Here is a 27,653-nt window from a genome sequence, read left to right on the forward strand (position 1 = left end):
CTGGTCCCTTCTCACTCTACAATTCTATGATTACTGAAGTTGTGTTCCTGTATTGGGGTTTTGTTTCTGAATTCTTCAGCGACACACTTTTTGTCTGTGTGGTAAGCATGAGATCTGAGGGACGCGGGTGGTGCTGTGGGTTAAACCACAGAGCCTAGGACTTGTCGATCAGAAGGTTGGCGGTTCGAATCCCTGCGACGGGGTGAGCGCCCATTGCTCGGTCCCTGCTCCTGCCCACCTAGCAGTTTGAAAGCACGTCAAAGTGCAAGTAGATAAATAGGTACCACTCCAGCGGGAAGGTAAACGGCGTTTCTGTGTGCTGCTCTGGTTTGCCATAAGTGGCTTGGTCATGCTGGCCACATGACCCGGAAGCTGTACACCGGCTCCCTCGGCCAATAAAGTGAGATGAGCGCCGCAACCCCAGAGTCGGTCACTACTGGACCTAATGGTCAGGGGTCCCTTTACCTTTTTAAGCATGAGATCTACATGCTTACCATCAGTATTAGAGTCATAGAGTCATAGAATCGTCGAGTTGGAAGGGACCCCGAGGATTATCTAGTCCAACCCCCTGCAATGCAGGAATATCCAGCTGTCCCATACGGGGATCGAACCTGCAACCTTGATGTTCTATTTTTATTAGTCCAAAACAATAACAAGTAACACCCAGAGTGTCTCTTGCAACAGCAAGACAACCTATTTAGCAAGATGCTATACATCGGGATAATTGCAAGCATTTCAGAAGAACACCAGCGGCTTTTGTCTCCTGCATTTTGTTTTGTTTGTCGTTGCTGTTTTCATATTGATGCCGGGGATACAGCAGCTTTCAGACCTCTTTGCCCCTGGGCAAGGTTTGGCACTGCAGGAATAAATCTGTTAAAATTGCTCCCCAAGAACGGAGCACATTTAATTTCTCCTCAAACCCATCCCATCGCCTGGAAACACTTTTTACTGATGGTATAACTTCAGATCTGTAAACGTAACATATGGAGCATAATCTTAGTTATTTCTGTCTTATATTCTTTCCTTCTTTGTCTCAAGGACTGTGCTTGGATGTATCATCTTGACAGCATCCTTGTGAGGTAGGCTGTATAAATCTCTGTCCAAATCTTCCTGTTAAACCTCATGGTAGAATTGGCAAGTAGAAGAGGCCTTTTCATTGTTGGCTTGTGGAATTCTCCAGGGAGGTATGCCTGGCATCAGTTTATTTTTAGACACCAGGCAATAACTCCTTTGTACCTGGGCTTTTGGTCCTTAATTTGAAGGGTTTCAGTCGCCCTTTTTATTGGGTCAGGATCCTATAAGCGCTGTATTTTATTTGTATGGGTGTGTTTTTAAAAGTTTTTATTAGTTGCTGTATTTGGTTTTAGTGTTTACATCGTGTTTGTAAGATGCTTTGGGTCACTCTTGTAGGGAAAACAACGAATAAATATTAATAAATGAATTGGGCTGTGATCTTCAGTTTTGGAGGCTATCTGAAAGTGTGTTGGACTGTGGTAAAAACAAAACACTAATTATGCTGAGAAGAAGAAGAAGAGGAAGAAGAAATGTCTGAGGGTGTTTCTACACAGCAGTTTATTATGGACTCTGTGCTGCTTATGCATGCATAAAGCATTTGCACTGATGTGCAGAGAAATGTTTGATCCTCGGAGGAGTCATTAAAACCTCTTCCCAGTAGGAAACTGCATTCTCATTTAGCTTTCTGCTATGCTATACCTTGTTTGCTTGACTTTGCCAACTGAGCTGGCACCAGCAGACAAGAGAACGAGAGCCTGTTTGCAAGGCAAACGTATCCCCTTAATTGGAACTTTTTCAGAACAGCTTCACCTTACCTTTCTGCCACCCAGGGCCGTCTAATGAATCTCATACCTCCTGAAGCTTGTTTCATTTCCCTTCTCATCTGGGTCTACTCCTCCAATCAGTGGGCACTCATCTGCTTCCCTGACTTTTCCCCAGTGAAGGCTGTCGTTCTGTTTTTAGCTTTGCCTTTTCTTTAAAAGTGTGTGTTTTGAGCGTGTTTACATTCACATCAAAACATTTTGCAAAGGTACAATTGCTGCAGAACTACGTCTTGATATTCAGATGGAACTCTGGGGCCTTTTTTCATCTGAAATCCTACTATCTTGTTCGATGGAGAATAGTGGTCCAGCACAGCCTTCCCATTGCTGTGTTGCGATGAGGGCTAGCGTAGTGTGGAAGTGACAGGATGAACCAAGAAGTCTACGGTTCCAACTTTGCTTCTGTAATGTAGCCAGCAGGTAACATTAGGCAAGCTGGTTTCTTGGGGCCACCCCCTCAGCTGGCATTGTTGTTTAGTCGTTTAGTCATGTCCGACTCTTCGTGACCCCCTGGACCAGAGCACACCAGGCACTCCTGTCTTCCACTGCCTCCCGCAGTTTGGTCAAACTCATGCTGGTAGCTTCGAGAACACTATCCAACCATCTCGTCCTCTGTTGTCCCCTTCTCCTTGTGCCCTCCATCTTTCCCAGCATCAGGGTCTTTTCCAGGGAGTCTTCTCTTCTCATGAGGTGGCCAAAGTATTGGAGTCTCAGCTTCAGGATCTGTCCTTCCAGTGAGCACTCAGGGCTGATTTCCTTCAGAATGGAGAGGTTTGACCTTCTTGCAGTCCATGGGACTCTCAAGAGTCTCCTCCAGCACCATAATTCAAAAGCATCAAAACATGGTCTTAGTTTTTTTGATGTTGAGCTTCAGACCATATTTTGCACTCTCCTCTTTCACCCTCATTAAAAGGTTCTTTAATTCCTCCTCACTTTCTGCCATCAAGGTTGTGTCATCTGCATATCTGAGGTTGTTGATATTTCTTCTGGCAATCTTAATTCTGGCTTGGGATTCATCCAGCCCAGCCTTTCGCATGATGAATTCTGCATATAAGTTAAATAAGCAGGGAGACAATATACAGCCTTGTCGTACTCCTTTCCCAATTTGGAACCAATCAGTCGTTCCATATCCAGTTCTATGAAGAGCTTTTCTGCTGGATCCGGCCAATGGGTACCCATCGAGTTCAGCATCCTCTTCCATTTAGGTTTGCACAATTAAAATGAATTCAAGCGCTCTGTCGCCCTAGCGCACCAAATCACTTTACAAAAAGAAACAGGTGGGTGCTTCTGTCATTAAATGTGGAATGAATGAACAATTGAAGAAAAGATGTGCAAACACAGCAAATCAGGATGAATGCTCATTGTCTTTTTTTGTTTATTTGTTTGTATGCCGCCTTTCCACACTTCAAATCATGCTCAAGGCAACTGACAACATGAAAAAATACGTAACTGCAGCCTAACAAAAGTAGTCATAAACAATAAATAAAACATCCAAAAAGTACACAACCAAATGGAAAAAAATTCCACATAAATCATAATAAAGATACAAAATATAATACCAGTAACAGCAACAAAACCCCCTAAGCAATACCCCACTATATTCACCCCACAAACCAATCAGAAAAAATGCTCACTGCAGACCAGATATGGTCTAACCTCCACGTAAGCTTCGTGAAACAAATCAGTACGAATGCTCAATAAATAGGTTGCCTGGAAGAGCCCTCGTTTCTCTCACGGAGGCTGCACATGATGCAGTGGGAGGAAACCAGTGTGGTTAGGATCTGGGAGACCAGGGTTCAAATCCCCGTCAGCCATGAAGTTCACTGGGTGACCTTGACCCAGTGACTCAGCCTGAGAGGATAAAATGGGTTTTGGGGGAGAATTCGCATAGGCCACCTTGAGCTCCTTGGCGGAAAGGAATGCAAGAAGCAAGCAAACAAATATTTAGTGTCCTGGTGGCTAGATTCACGATAAGGGCTTGTAGGCCGGCTTTGATCACACAGTGAGGCTGTTGTTGCATTTAAAACAAAAACGCAACTTCATAACAACCGCAGCTTGGATTCCTTTGTTGTGCATTGGTGGCGTCACTGCCACAGAAGCTGGGGAGCGCTGGAGCCTCTTCCCTCCTTGGCTCTTTGTCCTTTTCTGTCTTCTTGTAAACATGAAGTGTCCTCAGCTGCTGCTTCTTCCGTCTGCCGCCCTTCCCTTCTAGAGGGACAGAGGTTTGGCCTCGGCGCTGCAAACTGTAATGTGAGCGTCATAGCAGCCCAGCCGTTTGCCTGTGCCCTTGTGCCAGCCGCCATCCCTGGCCACCTCAAGCCTGACTAATTGGCCTTCTTGACAACCTTTTCAAGGTTGGCTTTTTCATTCCGTCTTCCTTCCTTCATGGGAGCAGAGGCCAGGACTGGGTGCCTGCCTTTTCCCCCTCTCCACCTCTGAAGTCATCTCACCTTCTGTCTTTAATTACTTCTGAACACAGAGCATCTGCCTCTGTGTCCTCTGGGCACAGGGATGGATTTGACTGTGAGATTGGTTTGTACTGTTTGCAGCTCATAGACACATATGCACATGCTCTTCCCGGCGCGCATATGCACACACTCGGTACCTTGTGGTGATGCTCTGTTTCCTGCAGTTACGAAAAGTAGGCACTTCCCAATCTGCTCTCAAGGGGAAGGCCTAATAATAATAATAATAATAATAATAATAATAAATTTATACCCCGCCCATCTGGCTGGCTTCCCCAGCCACTCTGGGCGGCTTCCAACAAAATATTAAAATACAGTAATGCATCAAACATTAAAAGCTTCCCTAAACAGGGCTGCCTTCAGATGTCTTTTAAAAGTCTGGTAGTTGTTGCTCTCTTTGACATCTGGTGGGAGGGCGTTCCACAGGGAGGGTGCCACTACCAAGAAGGCCCTCTGCCTGGTTTCCTGTAACTTGGCTTCTCCCAGTGAGGGAACCGCCAGAAGGCCCTCGGAGCTGGACCTTAGTGTCCGGGCAGAACGATGGGGGTGGAGACGCTCCTTCAGATATACTGGACCGAGGCTGGACCAACACTTTGAAATGTGCTCCGAAACGTACTGTTAGTTAAAACTGTGGGCCTCGCTCCCACAGGAAGCAGCAATGGCCACCACCATAGATGACTTTAAAAGAGAATTGGACAAATTCATGGAGGAGAGGGTCATTGATGGTTCTGTTCTGCCCCTATGGTCAGAGCGGCAATGCTTCTGGATCCCACTTGCTGGAAACCACAGGAGAGGAGAGTTGCTCTTTTGCTAGGATCCTGCTTGAATGTTTCCCACAGGCATCTGGTTGGCCACCATGAAAACATTTTGCTACTGGCGCAGGTCCAATTGCGTTGAGGTTTCTGGGCGCCAAGTTGGCAACCACAGACCTTAGTTCACAGTTCACAGACCTTCTCCATATCCACTGTGTGTGTGTCTCCTCCTTTCATTCTGAGACAAGCGAATTCTTGTAAGAGCAAGCTACAGCCAAGCAATTTAGTTGAGATCATAGAATCGTAGCATTCGAAGGGATCTGTAACCTAGATTTAAGGTGCCATTTGGCACCTACTGTATTTTTTGCTCTATAAGACTCACTTTTTTCCTCCTAAAAAGTAAGGGGAAATGTGTGTGTGTCTTATGGAGTGAATGCAGGCTGCGCAGCTATCCCAGAAGCCAGAACAGCAAGAGGGATTGCTGCTTTCACCGCACAGCAATCCCTCTTGCTGTTCTGGCTTCTGAGATTCAGAATATTTTTTTTCTTGTTTTCCTCCGCCAAAAACTAGGTGTGTCTTGTGGTCTGGTGCATCTTATAGAGTGAAAAATACGGTAGTTTATATATCTTGAGTTTCCAGCACTTAGTGTTAGTTCATGTGTTTTGGGGGGAAAGGTTACTGTAACTGGCAAAATGTGCGACTGAATATATTAACGTTGATAACATACATGATTCATTTTTTATATATATTTTCCAACTTTGGAAGAGGGGGAAAAAATGAGCCTAGACATTCCGTTGTGGCGACCACAACCTCAGTTTAAGGTACCACTTGGCAAATAGCTTACACATCTGAGTTTCTTACACCGAAAGTTGATTCTCGACCACTGAGCCATAGCTCTAACCCAATTGCTTCTGCCTGAGCAGATTTCTGCAGATGATGTTGGTGGGTGTCTGCACTCTGTCTGCAGCTGGCGAGGCAGTTTCTTCAGTTGTTGGCAAACTGTTTAATTGCTGGGACCTTAATTAGTTTACCCTGAGATGTCCATCTTCTCCTCAGCTCAAAAAAAAAGAGCAAAAAAACCAACAACAAAAAACATGGTTTGAGCTCCTTCTGCTTCTCAATTCAGTCCATAAATGGATTTTTGAAATAGAAGCATCAGAGATGCACACACACACACACACACACACACACGCCTTACTCATTTGGATAATGTGCTAATTCTATCAGTGTGTGTATTCCGGAAAGCAAAAAGGCGTAAGTGACTGCCTTGCAGCTGATGATATTTCCAGATGGGTCCTTGATCCTGAAAAAAACAACTACCTGCCTCTGGTCTGAATGCTGTGACATTTCGGACACATGTTCCATGCACCCTCCAGCCCAGCCTGCCCTATGCTAATAAAGGCTAAAGCCACACAAGCTTGCAGCAGCTGGTGCTGTTAGCTGAGCTTCCATAAGTAAAGGATGGAGAACCTTTCTCAGTCTGAGGGCCGCATTCCTTTCTGGACAGGTTTCCGAGGGCCGAGTAATTGGCAGGGTCAGAAGCAAAGGTTGGCAATGGATGGAAATTCCACTTTTTTACAGTGGTCTTATTTCTACACACACCTCTCTCTATCCTCCATCCCAGCGTTTCGATCGCTTGCGACCAAGTAAAGATGCCTTTGCCTAGTAGTAGTAGTAGTAGTAATAATAATTTATTATTTATATCCCGCCCATCTGGCTGAGTTTCCCCAGCCACTCTGGGCGGCTCCCAATCAAGTGTTAAAAACAATAGAGCATTAAATATTAAAAAGTTCCCTAAACAGGGCTGCCTTCAGATGTCTTTTAAAAAGAAGACAGCTGCTTATTTCCTTCACATCTGAAGGGAGGGCATTCCACAGGGCGGGTGCTACTACCGAGAAGGCTCTCTGCCTGGTTCCCTGTAACCTCACTTCTCGCAGTGACGGAACCACCAGAAGGCCCTCGGTGCTGGATCTCAGTGTCCGGGCTGAACGATGGGGTCAGGTATACAGGACCGAGGCCATTTAGGGCTTTAAAGGTCAGCACCAACACTTGGAATTGTGCTTGGAAACGTACTGAGAGCCAATGCAGATCTCTCAGGACCAGTGTTATGTGGTCCTGGCGGCCACATCTCCACCATCTGGGGATCATTGGTTCTGGACTGTTTTCACACACTTACACCCCATCCTGTAGAATTCTATCAGTCATATTTTATCCGCACAATCAGAATGAATTTCTGGATCCAGATTGCTTTTTCTGAGCAGCCTGAGCAGGAGCAGTCACCATTAAGAAAAAGAGGCCAATAGATATGTGGACTGTCCCTGGATCAAATGACTTTTCTTCTTTAAGTTCTCCAGGCCCTTGACCTAGCTCAAGGTTGTCATCTGAACTAGCCAGATGTTTAACTGATAATCAATCACAGTCTGGCCATCTTTTGAATAAGACTTTGGATCCACCTTGCCCCCAGATGGAAACTAGACATCCCATTTTGGTGACTGTTGAAGGACCCATTTGGCGCCTAACTTATTTATATGAGTTTCTAACACTGCGGCAAGCAAGAAACATTTCCAGAGTTCAAGGATATATTCCAGCCAGGCAAAAACACCCAGGGTCAGCAGGGATGTGGCCCTTGGGAGTCCCGAGGGCCAAATAACAGGAATTGGAGGCCACATTTTGGAGGCCCTGGGTTGATGTTTTCCACCCCTGCGTTGGCACTTAATGATGTTATTGTCCACGTTTCCTTATTCCCTTTTGGGGTTCTGCTGTGTTACTTCGCTGTTGTTAAATCCAGGACTTTTCAGCTTGTTTCCGCAACCCTTGAGCGAAACGAGAACCAGTAGTCCCTTCTGGAACAATAAGCTGAACATCAGTCTAACTAAGCCAGTGCTGCCTTGAAAGCACTTGAATGTATACAGTGGTGCCTCGCAAGACGAAAAGAATCCGTTCCGTGAGTCTCTTCGTCTTGCGGTTTTTTTCGTCTTGCGAAGCAAGCCCATTAGCGGATTAGGGCTATTAGCGGTTTAGCGGCTATTAGCGGCTATTAGTAAAGGTTTAAGGGATTAGCGGATTAGCTGCTAAAAGGCTATTAGCGGCTTAGCGGGCTTAGCGGATCAGCTGATAAGCGGCTTAGCGATCAGCTGTTAAGCGGCTTAGCGGCTTGGGAAAAAGGGGGGACAGAGGGAAAAAACCCCCGCAGGAACTCGCAAGACATTTTCATCTTGCGAAGCAAGCCCAAAGCAAATTCGTTTTGCGAAGCACCTCCAAAACGGAAAACCCTTTCGTCTAGCGGGTTTTCCGTCTTGCGAGGCATTTGTCTTGCGGGGCACCACTGTATTTCCAGACTAGGGAAGGAATTCAGTTTCATCAGTGGAAGCATTTCTGCTGGCCAGGTGGAACAATCCTCCTCTTCTTCCTGCCTCCCAGAGTGCTGTTCTGGGGGTTCCCCTGGCTCTCCAGAAAGGATTTGGGGATTCCCTGTTGCACCAGCAGGAGCTTTCAGTTGACATCTGCTTGCCTACTGGGCTGGTTGAATCCAGGCCTTGCCGTTTTAAAAGTTAGGCTGGGCATTGGAGACAGGTGGAATCACAGAATCATAGCACTGGGAGAGACCAAAAGGGTCGTGCAGTCCACCCCCCCCCCCGCCCGCAAAGCAGGAATCTTTTTGCCCAACGTGGGGCTTGAACCCACGACCCCAAGAGTAACAGCCTCATGCTCTTACCAACTGAGCTATCCTTTCTTCTGATGGATACATGGGGGCTGCCATTACCAAGGGGCTGCAGTACTCCTTAGTGCAGTTGATCCCGGCTTGAAGTCAGCTCCTCTTGGATCGGAGCTTGAAAGCAAGCCACGCCCCAAAGGAAGAAAACAGGCCACATGACAATGTGTCAGGTGATAGACAGGTGGGGCCCACTGGAGGTGGGGGAACCCAGGATAACTAGCCTGCTGAGTGGAAGAGATTCCCTGCCCTGTCTTAGAGAATAAAGCTGTCGACAGCTACCAGCCACTGTGGTTGTGCTTTCATGGTCAGGGGCAATGCTTCTGAGTACCAGTTGCTGGAAACTGCAGGAGGGGAGAGGGCTCTTATGCTCGGATCCTGGTAACGGGATTTCCATTGGGGCATTTGGTTGGCCACTGTGAGAGCAGGGTGCTGGACTAGATGGGCCACTGAAGGAGGTGCTGCTTCCTCTGGCCTGATTCAGTCTACAATGTAGATGTTGGCAGTAGTCCGTTGTCCTAAACACAATTACAGTGGTACCTTGGGTTAAGTACTTAATTCGTTCTGGAAGTCTGTTCTTAACCTGAAACAGTTCTTAACCTGAAGCACCACTTTAGCTAATGGGGCCTCCCACTGCTGCCGCACCGCCGGAGCACGATTTCTGTTCTCATCCTGAAGCAAAGTTCTTAATCTGAAGCACTATTTCTGGGTTAGCAGTCTGTAACCTGAAGCATATATAACCTGAAGCATATGTAACCTGAGGTACCACTGTACTTAGAAGTAAGTTCCCTTCAAAACCAATGGGGCTTTCTTTTCCAAGCCATGTGTTTCTGGATTTACAGTTGCTGGAGAGAAGGAATAAAATAAAATAAAATCTCTGCACAGAGGGGAATCGTTCAGGAGAAAATCAGTGTGTTCTCTGGGCTGTGACTTTTCCCGAACCTAAGGACAGTCAGAGATTTGGCGCCTTGTGCAAACAGAGGTCTTGCTTCACTTCTCGCCGCACAAACCATCGCTCTGTTTTCGTTGCAGTCCGGCCGGTAACCATGGAAACCATTTTGTCTTCCCCTCCCTCCTTTTCCCTCTTTTGCCGTTCCCCTCTACAGATGACTCTGGTGATGAGGAGCCAGCCTCGCAGTCTGACAAGAGCGAACTGCACGGCACTCTGAAAAGCCTCTCGAGTAAGCTGGAGGATCTCAGCACTTGCAACGACCTCATCGCCAAGCATGGGGCAGCTCTCCAGAGGTCCCTGAGTGAGCTGGAGAACCTCAAGCTGCCCGCCGAGAGCGGGGAGAAGATCAAGGCGGTCAACGAGAGAGCCACCCTTTTCAGGATCACCTCCAATGCTATGATAAATGTAAGTGGAGCACGGGTCCTGGCTGTAGTGGCTGGTGGCAGGTGCGCAACGCCTCTCCTACCTAACACAGGATTTCTGCAGGCAGGCAGTGGTAGCAGTAGGCAGGTAAGTGTCATAGGAACCTGCAAGGATGGACATGCTCACAAGACGCCTTCTGCAGCCTGGATGTGTAAATTTTAATTCTCTTCCACTTCGAGCTCTCGGAAGATCTCAGCCTTGAATATGAAACGCCAGGATTCCATTCCCCGATTTGCCGTGTTTCTCATTTGAGCAGTCTAGGTTTACCTGTGAAAAGTGAAGCCTTGAGCACATCTTGAGTTGTCTCTTCTATCGAAGCCCCTGCTAGTGTTTGATACAGTTCAAGGTCAGGTGTATTGCTGTGGTTTGCTGTTTGCAAGACTAGGTTGTGAGGGTCTGGTTTAATATTAGTATGGCTTTATTTTTATTTTTTTAATCCGTTTCTTTTCTGTGTGCTGCCCTGGGATCCTGTGGACGAAGGGTGGAATGAATAAAACAAAAAAGGTGTCCACACAATCTATAGTAATAGCTGAAAGAGCATATGAGATACGCCGGCAAATTGCATTGTTTGTTGAAAGTACCAGAAGACTGGTGAATTTTTGACTTTGTGATGCTAAATTTTCTAAGGGCTCTTAAGCTAAATGTTATTTATTTGAGAGTGTCACTTCCTTCCTTGGTCCTCCTTGCCTGTTGCTACCAGTTAGACATGCCTAAGGGGTCTGGGCCCTGGCTGACTTAGGGGTTGTTGCTGGGCGACAACATTTATTACAGAATAAGATTTAGTGCCTTTTCCGTTACTTGGATTGTGTTTCTGTACTTCCGTTACTAGGCCTTCGTATCAGTTATTAGCGGATTGTTTAACCTTACTGTGTTTTTTATTCATATGAAAAATCTGCTTGGGCTATTGATATTAGTATGGCTTTCTTTGCTAACTTGCTAGCCGTCGCAAAAATTTTTTCTTTTCTTGAAATGCTGCTGTAGTTCATTACGTAAACTTTCCTGGCAATGTTGTCAGCAGCTTTGAACATGGTTTAACCATGAGACAGAGGAGGGGAAATGAACCGATGAGGATACCAAGTTGCTGGAGACTTCAAATTGCAGGTTCAAGCTGGGATGCCAACATCCCATGCCTCAATCTTCCTGGTTCTGATCTGGAAGGGGCCATCATGTACCACTGCCAGCTGTAAAAAAACCAAAACCCACCAAGATCTGTTGTGGGACAACTAATTGCCATGGGTATTGCTAGGGCAGCAGTAACCAACTTGGTGCCCTCCACCCCCAGCCAGCATGGCCAGTTGTCAGGAATGATGGGACTTGTAGTCCAACGCATCTGGAGGGGCCACCACATGGACCGTCCCTGCACTAGGGCAGACATCCCCAAACTTGGCTCTCCAGATGTTTTGGCACTACAACTCCCATGATCCCTAGCTAACAGGACCAGTGGTCAGGGATGATGGGAATTGTAGTCCCAAAACATCTGGAGGGCCAAGTTTGGGGGTGCCTGCACTAGGGCGTCTCTGCACCAGTCTCCCCACCACCACTTTCTCCCCTGCAGTGCTGGAGAGTCGAATCTTGCTGATGCTTGGACCTGATCATTTCTTACGTGGGTTTGCTGACTCACAGCAACATTGGGAATTGCTTTATGCAGAGTCATTGGTCCATCTAGCTCATTGTCGCCCGAGTTGACTCTCTAGGGCAGTGGTTCTCAACCTTTGGGTCCCCAGGTGTTGTTGGACTACAACTCCCATCATCCCTGAGCTCTGGCCTTGCTAGCGAGGGGAGATGGGAGTTGTAGTTCAACAACATCTGGGGACCCACAGGTTGAGAAACACTGCTCTAGGGTTTCAGATAGAAGTTTCTCCCAGCCCCTACCTGGAGATGCTTGGGGATTGCACCTGTGACCTTTTGCATGCAAGGCAGATGCTTTGCCACTGAGCTTTGACCCCCAACCCCTTCATCGGAAGCTGTGGAAAAAGTCAGACCGATGGTCCATCCTTCTCAGTATTGTCTACATTGACTGGAAGTGGTTCTCCAGGGTTTCAGACAAGAGACTTGCCCTACCTGGAGATGCCACAATCTGTGACCTGCATGCAAAGCAGAGGCCCTGGCGCTGAGATACAGCCCTCCTTTTGCCTTGTGCTTGTCTCTAACCTCCTTCGCCCTACTGTTCTCCTTGCCTTCTTATTCCTTTCCATGCCTCAATGCTTTCCTCACAAATCAGAACCGATTCAGCCGGCCTTTTTTTGCTTCCAATTAGCAGAATTGGTACTGGGGCTCTGAAGGGCTGGAGTTCAGCTGAAATGTCGATACTTTCTTATTCTGCTCATACCCCAGTTTTAAAAAAGGAAAGAGGAACAAAGAGTTTTCTTTCTCCGAAAGGCATGTCAGAGATGTGAGTGGGCTGGCTTGGTCTATTTGGGATGGGCTAGTTTTGCTTCGACCAACTTGGGAGACCATGCCGACATTCAGAGGCTGGCGCTGCAAGGGAGAAGAGGCTTCTTAACTCTAAAACAGACTTGCTGTGAGTGGGGTTGTGTGTGTGAGAAGGGGGAGGGAGATGTGCGTCTCTGCGTGTTTCATTAATGCAAAGTCCTCTGTGCTTTATTCCTGCCCCGCATTCATGATCCAATTATGCAAATACCACAAAGAAGAGATTTGAAAAATCGGAAGTAAAAAGGGTCATGCATCCTAAGATAACTCTGCTGTAATTTCTGGATCAAGTTTGTAACCGAGAGCAGAATTTGGATTGCTTTATTCCACCCCCACCGAAAACGATGGCCAACGCAGCTCAGCTTTGTACATGGACTTCATTTGTGAGGCATGTAGCAAACTTCTAATGCCAGGCTGGGCAGATTTCAGGTTTACAGGATCAACTCTGTTAGTTGTTTTTTATTTTTAAAAAAACCCCACTAGAATCCCAATAATCTACTCACCGAAGGCTAGTGCAAAATATATATACCGTATTTTTTGCTCTATAAGACTCGCTTTTTCCCTCCTAAAAAGTAAGGGGAAATGTGTGTGCATCTTATGGAGCGAATGCAGGCTGCGCAGCTATCCCAGAAGCCAGAACAGCAAGAGGGATTGTTGCTTTCACTGCGCAGCGACCCCTCTTGCTGTTCTGGCTTCTGAGATTCAGAATATTTTTTTTCTTGTTTTCCTCCTCCAAAAACTAGGTGCGTCTTGTGGTCTGGTGCATCTTATAGAGCGAAAAATACAGTACTTTGAATTAAAGAATTCTAAACCCAGGAATATTCCCAAAACAGAGAGCTATAAAAAAACCAATCCACTTCTGTTTACTCCAAACTTTCTTCATTTCAGCAGAATAAAAATCAGGGTGGGGGAGTCATTTTTGTCACTGCTATTGTTAAACATTTCGGAGTCAGCAGTCCTTGCCGAAGCTACTGCAAATCACTCAGAGATCTGCCTGCAGGTCCAGACCTGTCTTCTTTCCCTCCTGATGACTTAATTAGGATAATCTTGATTAGAAAACGCAAATGTAGTTAGGCCGTTGGCGGATGCATCCCAGGTCTTTGTGTATGCTGCAGCAATCTAGTAAAAAAAAATGTGTTGCGATGTCTGTCCACTAATCCATCACAGCGGTAGCGAGGTAGCTCATGTTAATTGGTTGGCTGTGTAAAAGTCTTGATGCTTCTCTGAGCATCAAAGGCCCAAAGCGCTGTGGTAGATTTAAAACAAAAACAAAACCCTACCTGGTTTTCAGAAAATGGAATACATAAAGCCTCTCTTCTCACCTGCATTTCCACAACTCTCTACCTATTAGCCATGCCCAGTTATTCCAGTTTCCCGAAGCTACTGATTTTGTAATGGAATTCTTTCCAGAAGAATCAGCGTTGTTCCCTTTCAGAGTGACGTATTCACAGTTTTTTGCCACCTGCTTCGTCCTGAGAAAGGGCCTATTCTCTCACAGATGTCAACGCATAAAATCCTGGCATATTTATTTTAATCCTTTATTTCTAATATCTTTATGCTCCCTACCAGGGTGACACTCCCCGCCCGCCCCCAGAAGGTGGCTCAACATAACATGATTAAAAATGCAATATTATTCTTTTTATTTATTCATTTATGTACTGCCAACTCATATAAGATAAATCTATCTCAATGTGGCATACAGAATCTCAATTAAAACCAAAACGGCATAAAAACAAAGCATAATAAATTGAAGACATAGAAAAATGGGTCATCTTACAAGAAGGTTATAAAAACAAATAAATCATTTTCGGCAGGCTCTCTGAGAGGCTTGCATACAACCAAACTTATGACAATAAGGTGGTGCAGTTTAAAACTGTAATCTAACACACATTACAGAACAGCATAACAGATTGATAAAACAGTGACAGCACCCATTTTAACAATGAAGACACATTTTTAAATGTCAAGGGTCAAAGAGCAGCTGTGAAGCACTATACTGTCTGGAGTTTTATACCTTTTCACTGTAAAGTTTGCTCTAGAGTGGATCTACACACAGGAATAAGCCGCTATAATTAAGTCAGAAATTAAATCGTTAAAAAAAATGCCATGGAAAATCAGTTAGATTTTTTTTTTGCTCTCTGCCGCCATCCGGTGCTGGATGTTTATAATACACGCATAATGATTTTTCTTGTGATGTTTTTCTTCCCCATACTCCTTTCCAGTTTTCAGTTGCAGCTTCTCAAAACTTTGGTTGCACAGAGATTGCCAGGATGTTTATATAAAAGAAATAGACTCATTCATTTAACGTTGGAGCAACATTAATGGGGGGGGGGGGAGGCAGCGCAACTCTTGGCCAATGCAGAGGTTCCCTACTTCTAGAGCACAAAATAGTGATCGAAATGGAATCATTGTAATCTTCATAAACATACTTGGGATTAATCAGGGTTTCTCAGACTTCTGAGTTGACTGACCCCTTGATGAGCTCATAAAGTTGTCACTGACCCCATTCTTAATTCTTGAGAATGTAAATGACATAAAAGTCAAGAAATATGAACACGTGATCAACTTTTATGAATCATCAGTTACCTTTACTAGGAATCACGACATGTCAAAAATTAATATATACACAGTGGCATAGCGTGGGGGGTGCAGGGGGCCCCGGCCGCACCAGGCACAACATCTGGGGGGGGGCGCTCGCACTCGCAGCTCTCTGCCCCTACCTGGCTCACTCACTCTCTCACTGCAGTGCTGGCTGTGCGAATCCGATCCGAGCCGCCGGGTCGCCGCCCACTGTGGAGGGGAGGGTGCCAGGCGTGCGGTGCGGTGCGGAGAGAGAGCGAGGGACTATCTGGGGAGGGACAGTGCATTGGGGGGGGGGATTACTTGCCTTGCCCCGGGTTAGGGGGCGCAAATTACTTGCCTTGCCCCGGGTGCTGACAACCCACGCTACGCCACTGTATATACACGAAGCAAAAGTGCACCTGTATACCCTCCTTTTTTAAAAGCAAAAAAGCAGCATGGTCTGGGAATGCTGCGATCTTGCGGAATTGCCTTATTAAATACAGGGGTTCCTCATTGGCAATGGGGCAAAGTGCGCTCTGTACATGCCCGTGTTCTTTATTTTTGAGGCTTTTTTGCACTATACCTTGCAAACTACCTTTCCACCCTTAAGAGAAAAAGAAGAAGAGTTTGGATTTGATATCCCTGAAGGAGTCTCAAAGCGGCTAACATTTTCCTTTCCCTTCCTCCCCCACAACAAACACTCTGTGAGGTGAGTGGGGCTGAGAGACTTCAGAGAAGTGTGACTGGCCCAAGGTCACCCAGCAGCTGCATGTGGAGGAGCGGGGAAGCGAACCCGGTTCACCAGATTACAAGTCCACTGCTCTGAACCACTACACCACACTGGCTCAGAGCCTTTCCTCACCCCCTTTCAGCCCCATAGTCTTTATTCACAGTCCCATCAACCTCCCTGGGGGTCATCACCAGCCGCTTTGGGAAACCCTGGTCTAAATTAAGCAGAAGAAGTTAAGCGCTACTGGACCGAGCCCAAGAGCTGCAGAGGAGAAGCAGGAGCCGCCGAGATGGAAATAAGTGGCAATCTGGTGCAGAGGTGGCGTGGGAAGTGTTTGCCAATACGGAGGAACCGATGTAAAGGGTAAATTACACAGAGGATTCCAAGGAGCTCAGAAAAATCCCCTTGGGTGGCTTCGTAGGCAGAAGGCATGCGGAGACGTCGCTGGATCGTGGCAAATGAACCCAGCTTGGAAGTTTGTTGCAAAGGCTTATCAAATGTGCTGTGGGTGGTTCTGGAAATAGATTTTGGGATGGAGTGAATTACTCTGCTGCTGCAGACAGCAGCAGAATGGGCAGCAGGGTTGTGGATTGTACATGTCCTGGGGGGGCAGTTTCTGTGCCCCCCTTACCCCCCCCCCCACCAGAAGGGTTTGCTTTTGTGTTACGTTGACTGGGTTTCGTAGCTCTTGTGCACGTGGAGATGAATTCACAGGTAAAAAATTGTACCAGCAAAGTAGGGTTTTCTGGAAAATATTGAATGGGAAATCCCCCCCCCCCCAAATTCTGTTTGTTTGTTGCAGTGAGGGAACCTTCTGGCAGTTCCCTCCCTGTGAGAAGTGAGGTTACAGGGAACCAGGCAGAGGGCCTTCTCGGTGGTGGCGCCTGCCCTGTGGAACGCCTTCCCACCAGATGTCAAGGAAATAAACAACTATCTGGCTTTTATAAGACATCTGAAGGCAGCCCTGTTTAGGGAAGTTTTTGATGTTTGATGTTTTATCATGTTTTTAATATTCTGTTGGGAACCGCCCAGAGTGGCTGGGAAGGCCCAGCTAGATGGGCGGGGTATAAATAATAAATTGTTGTTGTTGTTTGTTTGTTGCCCTCACTGGAACCCTTACATCACTGGTAACCTGTCTTTGGGAGTAATTTGCATAGGGTACTTTGTGTTGGGAACATGTTCTGGAGTGTGTGGTATTTGGAGACATTTGCGGCTTTGGATATTGCTGCTGATACTGACATGTAGCCATTGATAGCCTCACCCTGCATGAATTTGCCCGATCCCCTTTTTTTAAAGCAGTGCAAGCTGGTGGCCGTCACTACATCTTGCGGTGGCAAATACTACAGTCTTGAAAATGTGCTTTGTGAAGATATACAGTCAAACCTCAGGTTACAGACACTTCAGGTTGCGTGTTTTCAAGTTGCGTACCACGCCGAACCTGGAAGTACCGGAACGGGTTACTTCCAGGTTTCGTGGCATGCGCAGAAGCGCTAAATCGTGCTTTGTGCATCTGCAGAAGCGCCGAATCACGACTCTTGCGTGCTCAGACGCGGCTCTGCGGGTTGCAAACGTGCCTCCCGCACGGATCACATTCGCAACCTGAGCGTCCACTGTACTTAATTTTGCCTCTTCCGTACCTACACGATTCCGTTTCATCAAATAACCCTGAATATTGAATTGAATAATATGGGAGGAGAAGGGAAATATCTTCCAATCCACCTCCTCTGTAGCATGCAAAATACTTCATTTCTCTACAGTGCTTTTTTTTCTCTAGAAAAAGAGGTACCGGTACTCATCATGAAGTTGTCGCACTTTTTAGCAATAACCAAGAGAGAGAGAGAGGTGCACTGGTACTGCATACACTTGAGTACCCCCTGGAAAAAAGCGCCTCAGAGTCCTCTATCATGCCCCTCTTTATGGCCCTGCTTTTCTAAACTAGAAAAAGTGCCCCATATGCCTACCCAAGTCCTGATTCTTGTACAGCCCTGTACATCTTGGGACCAAGATACCTCAAAGATCGCCTCTCCCCATATATAGCCGACCAATCACTGTGCTTTGCTGGTGAGCACCTCCAGCAGATCCCGGACTCGGCTACATTAGTAAAGAAAAAGTGTTTAAAAAGCGTTATAACACTTTGACACCAGATGGCCCTGCAGAGTTCCGTCTTTCTCCACGTAATTTCCCATTATGAGGTTTGCAACACGTTTTCCAGAAACGGTTTTTAAAAAAATGTGTGTCTAGATCCAGCCACCGTCTTATTGGGAGGTCCATTCTGCACAATTCAGGAATCAGGCTTTTAGTGTTGTGGCACCTGCCCCTTGGAATTCCTTCCCCTTAAATATTAGACTGGCACCATCTCAGTTGTCTTTTCAGAGCCTACCGAAGACCTTCCTCTTCCAGCAAGCCTCTCCAGTCGCAAGTTTTCCCAAAGTGCATCTATATTGGATGTCAGGGAACTGCCATCAGCTCAGAGGTGAGAGACGGAAGGGCAGTTGTGTTATAGGGAGCCTCCGAAAATCTTGCGAAGCAGTTCCTCTTCTGGTGAGGAGGAAAGCCCCACCTCTAGTGGGGAAGAGGTGCAGGGACCAGGGGATGCTAGGGAGAGCCTCAACACCGAGCCTGAGCAAACCAGAGAGGCGGGAAGTACGCCCTTGCCAGCGCCCATTCTGCGCAGTAGGCTTTGGCGCAGGGAGGGGCGGAAAAGGCTGGGGGTGATGTGACTTTTATGCTGGGGGGAGGTACAAAGACTGACCACTCCCAGATTCTGCTAGTGATTGAGCCAGGCATGAACTTACGACGCTCTTCACTGTAAATAGTTTGCACCAAGAATAAAGCCTGGAAAAGACAGGTCAGAGTCTTGCCTGTTTACTCTCGAGCAACCACACCAGCACCTGACATTGGAATTGTTTTGAAGACATTTTTACTGTTTTGTCCCTTGTCTCTTGCTGCCCTGGGCTCCTTTAGGAAGAAGAAGAGAAGAGTTTTGGATTTGATATCCCGCTTTATCACTACCTTAAGGAGTCTCAAAGCGGCTAACTATCTCCTCTCCCTTCCTCCCCCACAACAAACACTCTGTGAGGTGAGTGAGGCTGGGAGACTTCAGAGAAGTGTGACTGGCCCAAGGTCACCCAACAGCTGCTTGTGGAGGAGCGGGGAATCGAACCCAGTTCACCAGATTACGAGTCTACCGCTCTTAACCACTACACCACACTGGCTCCCTAAGCCAGTAGGGAAGGAAGGACAGGATAAAAATAAAGTAAGGGTGGACGTTACAGCCGTCCCTCATTGTTTCATCCCTTTGATCATTTTGGTTGCCCTTTTCTGCCTCTTTCCCAGCTCTACAATATCCTTGAGGTGGCCAGAACTGTACGCTGTGTTCCATCCCTCATTTTGTGATACTTCTGTTAACGTGCACTAAAAATAGCAGGGCTTTCTTTCCTCTCCTCTCCTGTAGCATCAGTTTATTGGTTTTTTAAGGCACAGGGAAGGTTTTAGCTGTGCAACCATCTCGCCAACCATCTCCTATTTCTACTTGCCTGTGTAATGGCCGAAAAATGAGGCTGGTAGTAAGTAAAAAAGGTTCTGTGTGTGCAGTGATCCCAACTGAGAACTGCAATGCAAGACAAGACAAGACTCTCCCCATTTCCAGGTTTGCTTCTGTTCCATAAATGTTTTAAGAACCAGCTTTCGTCAGATTTCCCGAAGCTGATGCTGGCAGGGAATCCGATACAGAGGTTAGGAAGGTTGTGAGTGGGTACAAGATTGCCTACCAGACACATCATTTTGTACAAGGAAGAACATTGGCAGATTTGCTTCTTAGCAGGAGAACCATAATTTTACACGTGTTGGTCAACCCCCCTGCCATTTCACACCTGAGGGCTTTAAAGCTGTTGCAGCCTGTTGCAACTGCTTTCTCAGCTCTACATCTTCAGTCATTTGCTGCCATTTTTCTGGAATATTACCAGAGTTGCAGGTTGGGTGTAGGGATCTCTGTGCAGCATCTTCTGCAGCAGAGACTAGTGTCTTTTAGAGGATACAGAGTCTCCAGTCTTACGGCTTTGGCCCTGTATACCTGAAGGAGTGTCTCCACCCCCATTGTTCAGCCACTGAGGTCCAGCTCTGAGGGCCTTCTGGCAGTTCCCTCACTGCGAGACGTGAAGCTACAGGGAACCAAGCAGAGGGCCTTCTCGGTAGTGGCACCCACCCTTTGGAACGCCCTCCCGTCAGATGTCAAGGAGATAAACACTTTGTGACTTTTAGAAGACATCTGAAGGCAGCCCTGTTCAGGAAGTTGTTAATGTTTGAGGTTTTATTGTGTTTTTATCATTTTGTTGGGAGCCGCCCAGAGTGGCTTGGGCAACTGATTCAGATGGGCGGCATAGAAATAATAATAATAATAATAATAATAATAATAATAATAATAATAGCTATTTGTCCAGAAAAAGATGTGCTAGAACTCACCATGGGCACCTCCTTCATTCTTTTAGAATGGCAATGGTACCTACTTGAGAGGTGTCAGATCTGAATTCCAGCTGAAAATAGCCCTGATGATGATGATGATTCCTTTTTGTGCTACTGTTACCAGCTCTTTAACCCTTAGGTACAGCAGGTGTGGGGTACTTTTGGCCCTCTACATCTTGCTGAGTTATGGACTCCATCATCCCTGGCCATTGACCATGCTTGCTGGGACCAATGCAAGTTGTAGCTGGAGGGCCACAAGTTTCCCATCGCTGGCTTACAACATCCTTACAGAATGCTATTGTCAAAATTTATACATTCCCTTTGTTTTTCTCTTTGGTTCTTGGCTTGCCTCCTTCCTTGGAAGTTTGTGCTTGGTTTGCCAGAGTTTAGCAAACCACACCATGCAGATGTCTTCCAACGCAACTACTCTATTCCAAACTTCAAAATGTAAAGCGTAATGCTGGTGGTCAACAAAAGAGGTTCAAAGACTCTTTCAAGGCAAATCTTTAAAAATGTAGTATAAGCACCGGCAACTGGGAAACACTGGCCTGTGAGAGCTCCAATTGGAGAACAGCCTTTCCCAAAGGTGTCATGGACTTTGAAGACGCTGAAACTTAGGACGAAGGGGAGAAATGTGCTAAGAGGAAGGCATGGTTGGCATACCCTCACCGTGATCAACTCCCTCCCGGAAACCTATGTCCCCACTGTGGAAGGATGTGTGGATCCAGAATTGGCCTCCGCAGTCCCTTATGGACTCACTATTAAGACTGTGTTCATGGAAGACAATCTTACTCAGCTACGAAGGAGCAGCCTTCCCATACCTTTGCAATTCAGGATCCACTTGAGCCCCAGGGAAGCAAGTGGCCCAGTGGAATTGTAAACACACCCGAAAGCAGTCCAAACGCTGGCATGAGGGAAATTGCTGAGGTTAGCTCAGTCCCATTTGTGCAAATGCAATCAGCCATGTATTCCTTTCATTATTGGGAGAGGACGGGGAGTCAGCAGTTCCTAATGAGAGATTAAGGACCGCTTACGATTGGTGCAGACAATTAAAACTGCCGCCTTTCTAAACAACACTCCAGTGTGTACAGCTGATTGCATTTGGCTAATGGACAATGAGCCCCCAGCCTGTGCATAGCAGCACATAAGGCTTCTGTTTGAGGTTGCACACTGACGGCAGATCCCAATTAATGCAGGGATGGATGTTGCCTGTTTTGTCACAGCCCTGCAGAGTGGCACCAGGCTTGGGTGTCAATGAGATGTGATGGCTGGATGGTTTTGTGGGAGCCGATTGAAACTAAATCCTTCAAAGACAGAGGTCCTCTGGCTGGGTCGGGATGGTATGGGGATGAGGGACCAACTCCCTTCTCTTGCGGGGGCCCAATTAGTGCCATTGCCTTCCGTTAAGAGTTTGGGTGTAATCCTTGACGCCTCCCTTTCCATGGAGGCGCAGGTTACAACAACAGCCAAGGTGACATTTTTCCACCTTCGCCGCATCAAGCAGTTGGTCCCTTACCTTTCCCGCCCCAACCTGGCCACAGTGATCCATGCGACGGTCATCTCCAGGCTTGACTACTGTAATTCACTCTACGCACGGCTGCCCTTGAAGCTGTCCCAGAAACTCCAGCGGGTGCAGAATGCTGCAGCGAGGCTCCTCACAGGGTCTCTGCCATGGGAGCATATTCACCCAGTGCTTTTCCAGCTGCACTGGCTCCCAGTGGAGTACAGGGATTTAAGGTGCTGGTTTTACCTTTAAAGCCCTTCACGGCCTAGGACCCTCGTACCTACGGGACCGCCTCTCCCGGTATGCCCCACGGAGGACCTTAAAGTCCATAAACAGCAACACCCTAGAGGTCCCGGGCCCTAAGGAAGTTAGATTAGCCTCAACCAGAGCCAGGGCCTTTTCAACACTGGTGGAAGGCTCTGCCTCATGAGACCAGGGCCTTGCGGGATCTGATTTCTTTCCGCAGGGCCTGTAAGACAGAGTTGTTCCACCTGGCCTTTGGCTTAGAATCAGTTTGATTCCCTCCCCCTCTTTCTTTTTCCTTTCTCCTCCTGTGAAGAGGCTAATGTTTTAATGTTGTATTTTAATCTTTTTAAATTGTATTTTAATCAACTTGTTTTTATTATTGGTTGTTAGCCGCCCTGAGCCTGGTCTTGGCTGGGGAGGGTGGGGTATAAATAAAAAATTATTATTATTATTATTATTGTTGTTTTGTTGTTGTTGTTGTTGTTATGTGTGCAAAGAAGAGGAAAGATGGGGGCAAAGCCCTCTCTTAGGTCTTCTGTTCCTGCATCCAAACACCTTTCTTTCCTCATTGAACTAGAATGAGTCGTGGCTCCCTTCTAAGGTTTTTTTTTAGTTTAACAGTAATTCACTGAGCACATTGCTTAGTCTGTTTTGGTGGGAAGAGTTGCCACAATTTGGTAAGTGAATAGGTTGGGAGTGATTTCTGCAAGCTGCCGAGGGGCCATGAGGTTGTAAGTGGTCGTTGCAGATTAATAAAGGGTTAATAGGTTCAGGCTCTAAATGCCATCTCCTGACAGAAGATGTGCATTGATAAAATGGCCCGGGAAAAGCTGGACTTCTGTTTCAGGTTCTGCTCCTGTTCCAGTTTTCAATTGTCATTTTTATGAAAAATCATTCACGCTCCTAACTATTTGTGTGTGCGACATTCTTCAAAAGCACTTCTGGGATTCCAGCAGCCCCTGGGTTTCTTTCGCACTGTCTGTGGTGAATGTCTCACCACAGATTCTTAGCCCACCCCCGCTGTGAAAATCCCAAACCCTGAAAAGCACAACTTCTCTACTCGGCACAAATAACTTCAACGTAATAGGGTGCTATCCAACCAAGTCATATTCAGAGCAGAACTGTTGAATTCATTGGGCCTACTCTGAGGAAAGAGTCCCTATTTTCCAGAGACAATTGTGGATTTATGGAAGCCATCCCTGTTTCTGATTTGATCCCAGAGTGTCCCTCTTTTCCTTAGGACATCCCTATTTTCGTTGGAGAAATGTCGGAGGGTATGGAGTTATGCCACCCCCCCCAAGCCGAGGTGATAAGTAACTATACAACATTTAGAAGACATGTGTAGGCAGCCCTGTATAGGGAAGTTTTGTGATGTTTAATGTTTGTGTTTTTAAATACAGTGGTACCTCAGGTTACATATGCTTCAAGTTACATACGCTTCAGGTTAACAGACTCTGCTAACCCAGAAATAGTGCTTCAGGTTAAGAACTTTGCTTCAGGATGAGAACAGAAATCGTGCAGCGGCAGCGTGGCAGGAGGCCCCATTAGCTAAAGTGGTGCTTCAGGTTAAGAATAGTTTCAGGTTAGGAACGGACCTCCAGAACAAATTAAGTTCTTAACCCGAGGTACCACTGTATGTTTGAAGCCACCTAGAGTGTCTGGGGCAACCTAGTCAGATGGGTGGATAATAAAAGCAGCAGCGTTATGGAGTAGGACATCCCTGTTTTCATTGGAGAAATGTTGGAGAGTATGCTCTTACGTTCTTTTGTTCTTAAATATGCTAAACATTGACTATTCCCAAAGAATTGGACTCTTTCAAACGTATCATACCATTAAAGGTTGGCTTGTTGAAATAACCATATTTTGCAGTTTTGTTGACTCCTCTAAAAGCCACTTTGGCATATGTACTGAAATGCCTCTTGCTTAAGGAACCATTTTAATCGCCCCATTGCCTTCTCTGCCTTCCCTTTTTCCGGCAGTCAGTGAGATCTGAAGCATCGGTGCCTTGCTATCTCCTAATGAGTACCATCCTTCAGGCCTTTTAAAATGCTCGCTGCTGCCAGCCGCTTGCTGCTGCCCTATCAGTATCCCGGTAGCATATTCTAAAATGAGTTGTTTATCTGTTTATCACAGAAGGTGGGCTGCTAAAAAGAGCCCTGCCACGACTGATTTTTGAACACACAAGGCAGGAGAGGGGAACTTCTTCCATTCTCAGGGCCACTTTATCTTCTGCGCGGCCTTCCAAGGGCCACAAGCCACTAGTGGGTGGAGCCAGCGGCAAAAGTGGGTGGAGCAACCAGTGTAAATTTTACCTGCATGCACTAGGCTAGTTCCTTCACTCATCCCTCTCTATCCTCCATTCAGGTAAACAAGAGGTCTTAGCAGAATTCAAGGGCAAAGTCCAGGGCCAAGGAGGAGGTGTGGCCTGGGGGGCCCAGTTTGAACCTGGAGCAAGAGCTTCTCCCCATTTGCTGTCCAGGCCATTTTAAGCGAAATACACTTGGGGACGCGGGTGGCGCTGTGGTCTAAACCACAGAGCCTAGGGCTTGCCGATCAGAAGGTTGGCGGTTCCAATCCCTGCGATGGGATGAGCTCCCGTTGCTCGGTCCCTGCTCCTGCCAACCTAGCAGTTCGAAAGCCTGCCAAAGTGCAAGTAGATAAATAGGTACCGCTCCGGCGGGAAGGTAAACGGCGTTTCTGTGCGCTACTCTGGTTCGCTAGAAGCAGCTTAGTCATGCTGGCCACATGACCTGGAAGCTGTACACCGGCTCCCTCGGCCAATAAAGCGAGATGAGCGTCGCAACCCCAGAGTCGGTCACAACTGGACCTAATTGTCAGGGGCCCCTTTACCTTTACCTTTTTACACTTGGGGGTGGGGCAGGGTGAAGGGAAAACACTGGTCTAGGCATATTGTGGAGGCAAAATCAGCATTTTTAACAGTCTTAAGACACAGTGCAGGAGGTGGAGTACAAAGACCTTATTCTGAGGGTCTTAAAGCCTCCCTGAATGAGCTTGCCTGGGCTTTGAGATCTTCTGCGGAAGAGGTCTTTCCGTCCTGCCACCCTCACAGGCATGTTTGGTGAGGACAAAAGAGAGGGCCTTCTTGGTGATTGCTCCCAGATTGTGGAACTCCCATGGGAAGACTAGGCCAGTTCCCTCTCTCCTTACTTTTTGCTGGCAGGCCTTTGGCCACTGAGTGGCTATTGTGGCAGCATCTTCAGAGGGTAGGTTTTGTAATTTCTGGTCTCAGGTTGGGTTACAGAAAGAATCACCATTTTCAAGCAAGTAGGAATTCTGTTAAAATCATAGCAACAAAACCACTCTTGGCCAAGAAACAACAGCCTTGTTGTTTTTTTAACCTAAAAATATAATAGCCGGCTGTTAACTTGAATCTCTCTCAAAGGCAAGTGAGAGGCACAGGGTTGAAGGAGGGGCAGATGAAGATGTCATTATATTATCAACGCTGGAGAATAATTTTAGCTGACTGTCACAAGGAGCCAAACTGAGGAGTGTTACCTTGTGGTCGAAGGGTCCTAATTTAGGCAACCGATTCTAGCAGCATCTGCAATCTTAGCTTTCGTTTTTGTTTTTTAATGGCCCAATGTGGCTACCTGCATTTTTGAAGTTAGCTCAGCTGCAGAAATCATGACTTATTCTTTGCTCTTTTGCTGTAGAGCAGCGCCATTTCTTAGCAGAGGGCTGGAGAACATCTGTGCATAAAGAGCTGCAATTTGACATTCTCTGAGTTGAAGTGGGGTTGGGAGGAGGGGGGGGGGGAGGCCAGGAACCCTGTGGGATTATTCTGTCCCTTCATTGATAATCTAGTTTAATCAACCACCCACCAACACAGTAATTGTAGCAGAGCTGAGACGGGCGTGCTGGAAGAGACTTGTTTTGCAAATAAGATCACGGTGCCCCTCCCTCCCTGGGATAAGATGTTCCACAGCAACACCCACCTCCTCAGCCGTTCCATATGTTCTTGGGGGTGGAGTGTGTGTGTGTGTGCATGTGTCCTTTTGGCAGCTAAATTTGTAGCTCACTAATGAATCTACTTCTCTCCCCCCCCCCCTTTTAATCACACCGCAGTTTATTTTTATGAGGGATCCCAGCCAACCCCACCCTCATCGCAGCCAACACCATGTATTGAAAGACGAGATTAAAGCAGCGACGGTTAACATAAGCCAAGGGAAAGGGATTTTCTATTGTTTCTTGGATAATCCTCCATTTCTGCATGCAGCAATTGTGGGATAACATCCCCCCCCCCCAACAAAAAAATACTCCTCGCCCAAAACATTTGCCGGCGGCAGAATTCTCACCAGGGAGCTGAGATCACCCTGGCCATAAGGCTGTTAGTTTTAGTGGGTGTGCCCAGAGCTTTTCCCAACCAAATATGCCTCCCCTACTCGCCGCATTCCGTTCTTAATTTATATGTATTAAAAATAAATCTCCTGGTTGTGTGTATTGGCTGTAGAGAAGCTGCTTTTATTAGAAGATGGAGCTGGATGGGACTCCCTAATCCTGAACAATAATTTAACGCAGGGTGGGAGCATTTTTCCAGGCTGAGGGTCTCATTCCCTCTTGGGGAGCCTTGCAGAGGCCACATGCCAGCAATGGGCAGGGGTGGAGGCAAAAGAGGCGTTGGTCTTCCTTTCATAGTGCAGACTCCATTCCAGCCATGCAAAAGTCAGAGGTGTCTATATATACAAACATTTGCACACACCTCTTTCCGTGCAGGCAGCCAAGAGACAAGATCACAGTTCAGCAAATACATTCCTTAAAAAAAAAAAAAAATTATTAGTTTACAACAAAAACAAAAACACACAATAATTTCACATCCAATTTTTCACAAATTATCTCTTTTCTGGACTTCCTTCAGGTTTTCTGTAAATCATCCATAGTCATTATTTAAATTACGCATTCCTTAGGTTTGTATTGTCATTACTTAAACCTTTCTTTTTCTATTCCCTTTAAACAATACTTCTCAATTTTCACAGTCCTTCTTTAAATTCAGCAAATACATTCCAGCAGGGCAAAAGCACTCAAGGAGAGCCCAGAGCAGGACTAGTGAGGCGTGTGGCCTTATACCCTATTAGCCAGAATGGCTCCCTCCAGATGTTGCAGGACTACAGCTCCCATCATCCCTTGCTGGTGAGGCAGGTGGGAGTTGGGGTCAAACACCCAGAAGACACCACGTTGGCTAACCCTGGCCTAGCGAATACCCTGAGGGCCAGATAAGAGAGTCCTGGAAGGGGCCATGTTCTAGGTGTCCATTGCCCGAGGCTTCTAATCTTTGATTTATTGTACTGTACATTGCGGCAGGGAGGAAGGGAGAGACTCTGAGATGTCTTTGCCAGCAGACATCTTGTGGAGTGGACAGAAGACACACTCGGCTAGCATGCTTCATTCTGTTTCGTTTCACAACCTGTTCTTTGCTCCAGCCTCTGTAGAAGTTTGCATTGAATAATTCATATATATATATATTTATGAGAGGCATCGGGTGGGGAACAGTGATAGAGCACAATTTGTCATCTCACTTCCCTTGTGAGGTTGCTGGGAAGAGGAGGAGAAATTATTCTGTTGC

The 27,653-nt window shown here is 46.7% G+C and overlaps 1 protein-coding gene across 11 annotated transcripts in view; it reads left to right on the forward strand.

Annotated features, from left to right (window-relative positions):
• OSBP2 (oxysterol binding protein 2) overlaps positions 1–27,653 on the forward strand; it is a 155,018-nt gene that overhangs the window by 87,089 nt on the left and 40,276 nt on the right. For all 11 annotated transcript variants that reach the window (XM_083417641.1, XM_083417644.1, XM_083417645.1 and 8 more), the window contains one exon: positions 9,871–10,121. In XM_083417641.1, coding sequence (XP_083273767.1) covers positions 9,871–10,121 — 251 coding nt within the window. The remainder of the gene's footprint in view (positions 1–9,870; positions 10,122–27,653) is intronic.

The sequence above is a fragment of the Podarcis tiliguerta genome, assembly GCF_965153285.1.
Source record: "Podarcis tiliguerta genome assembly, chromosome: 16".
In the NCBI taxonomy this organism is placed as follows: Eukaryota; Metazoa; Chordata; class Lepidosauria; order Squamata; family Lacertidae; genus Podarcis; species Podarcis tiliguerta.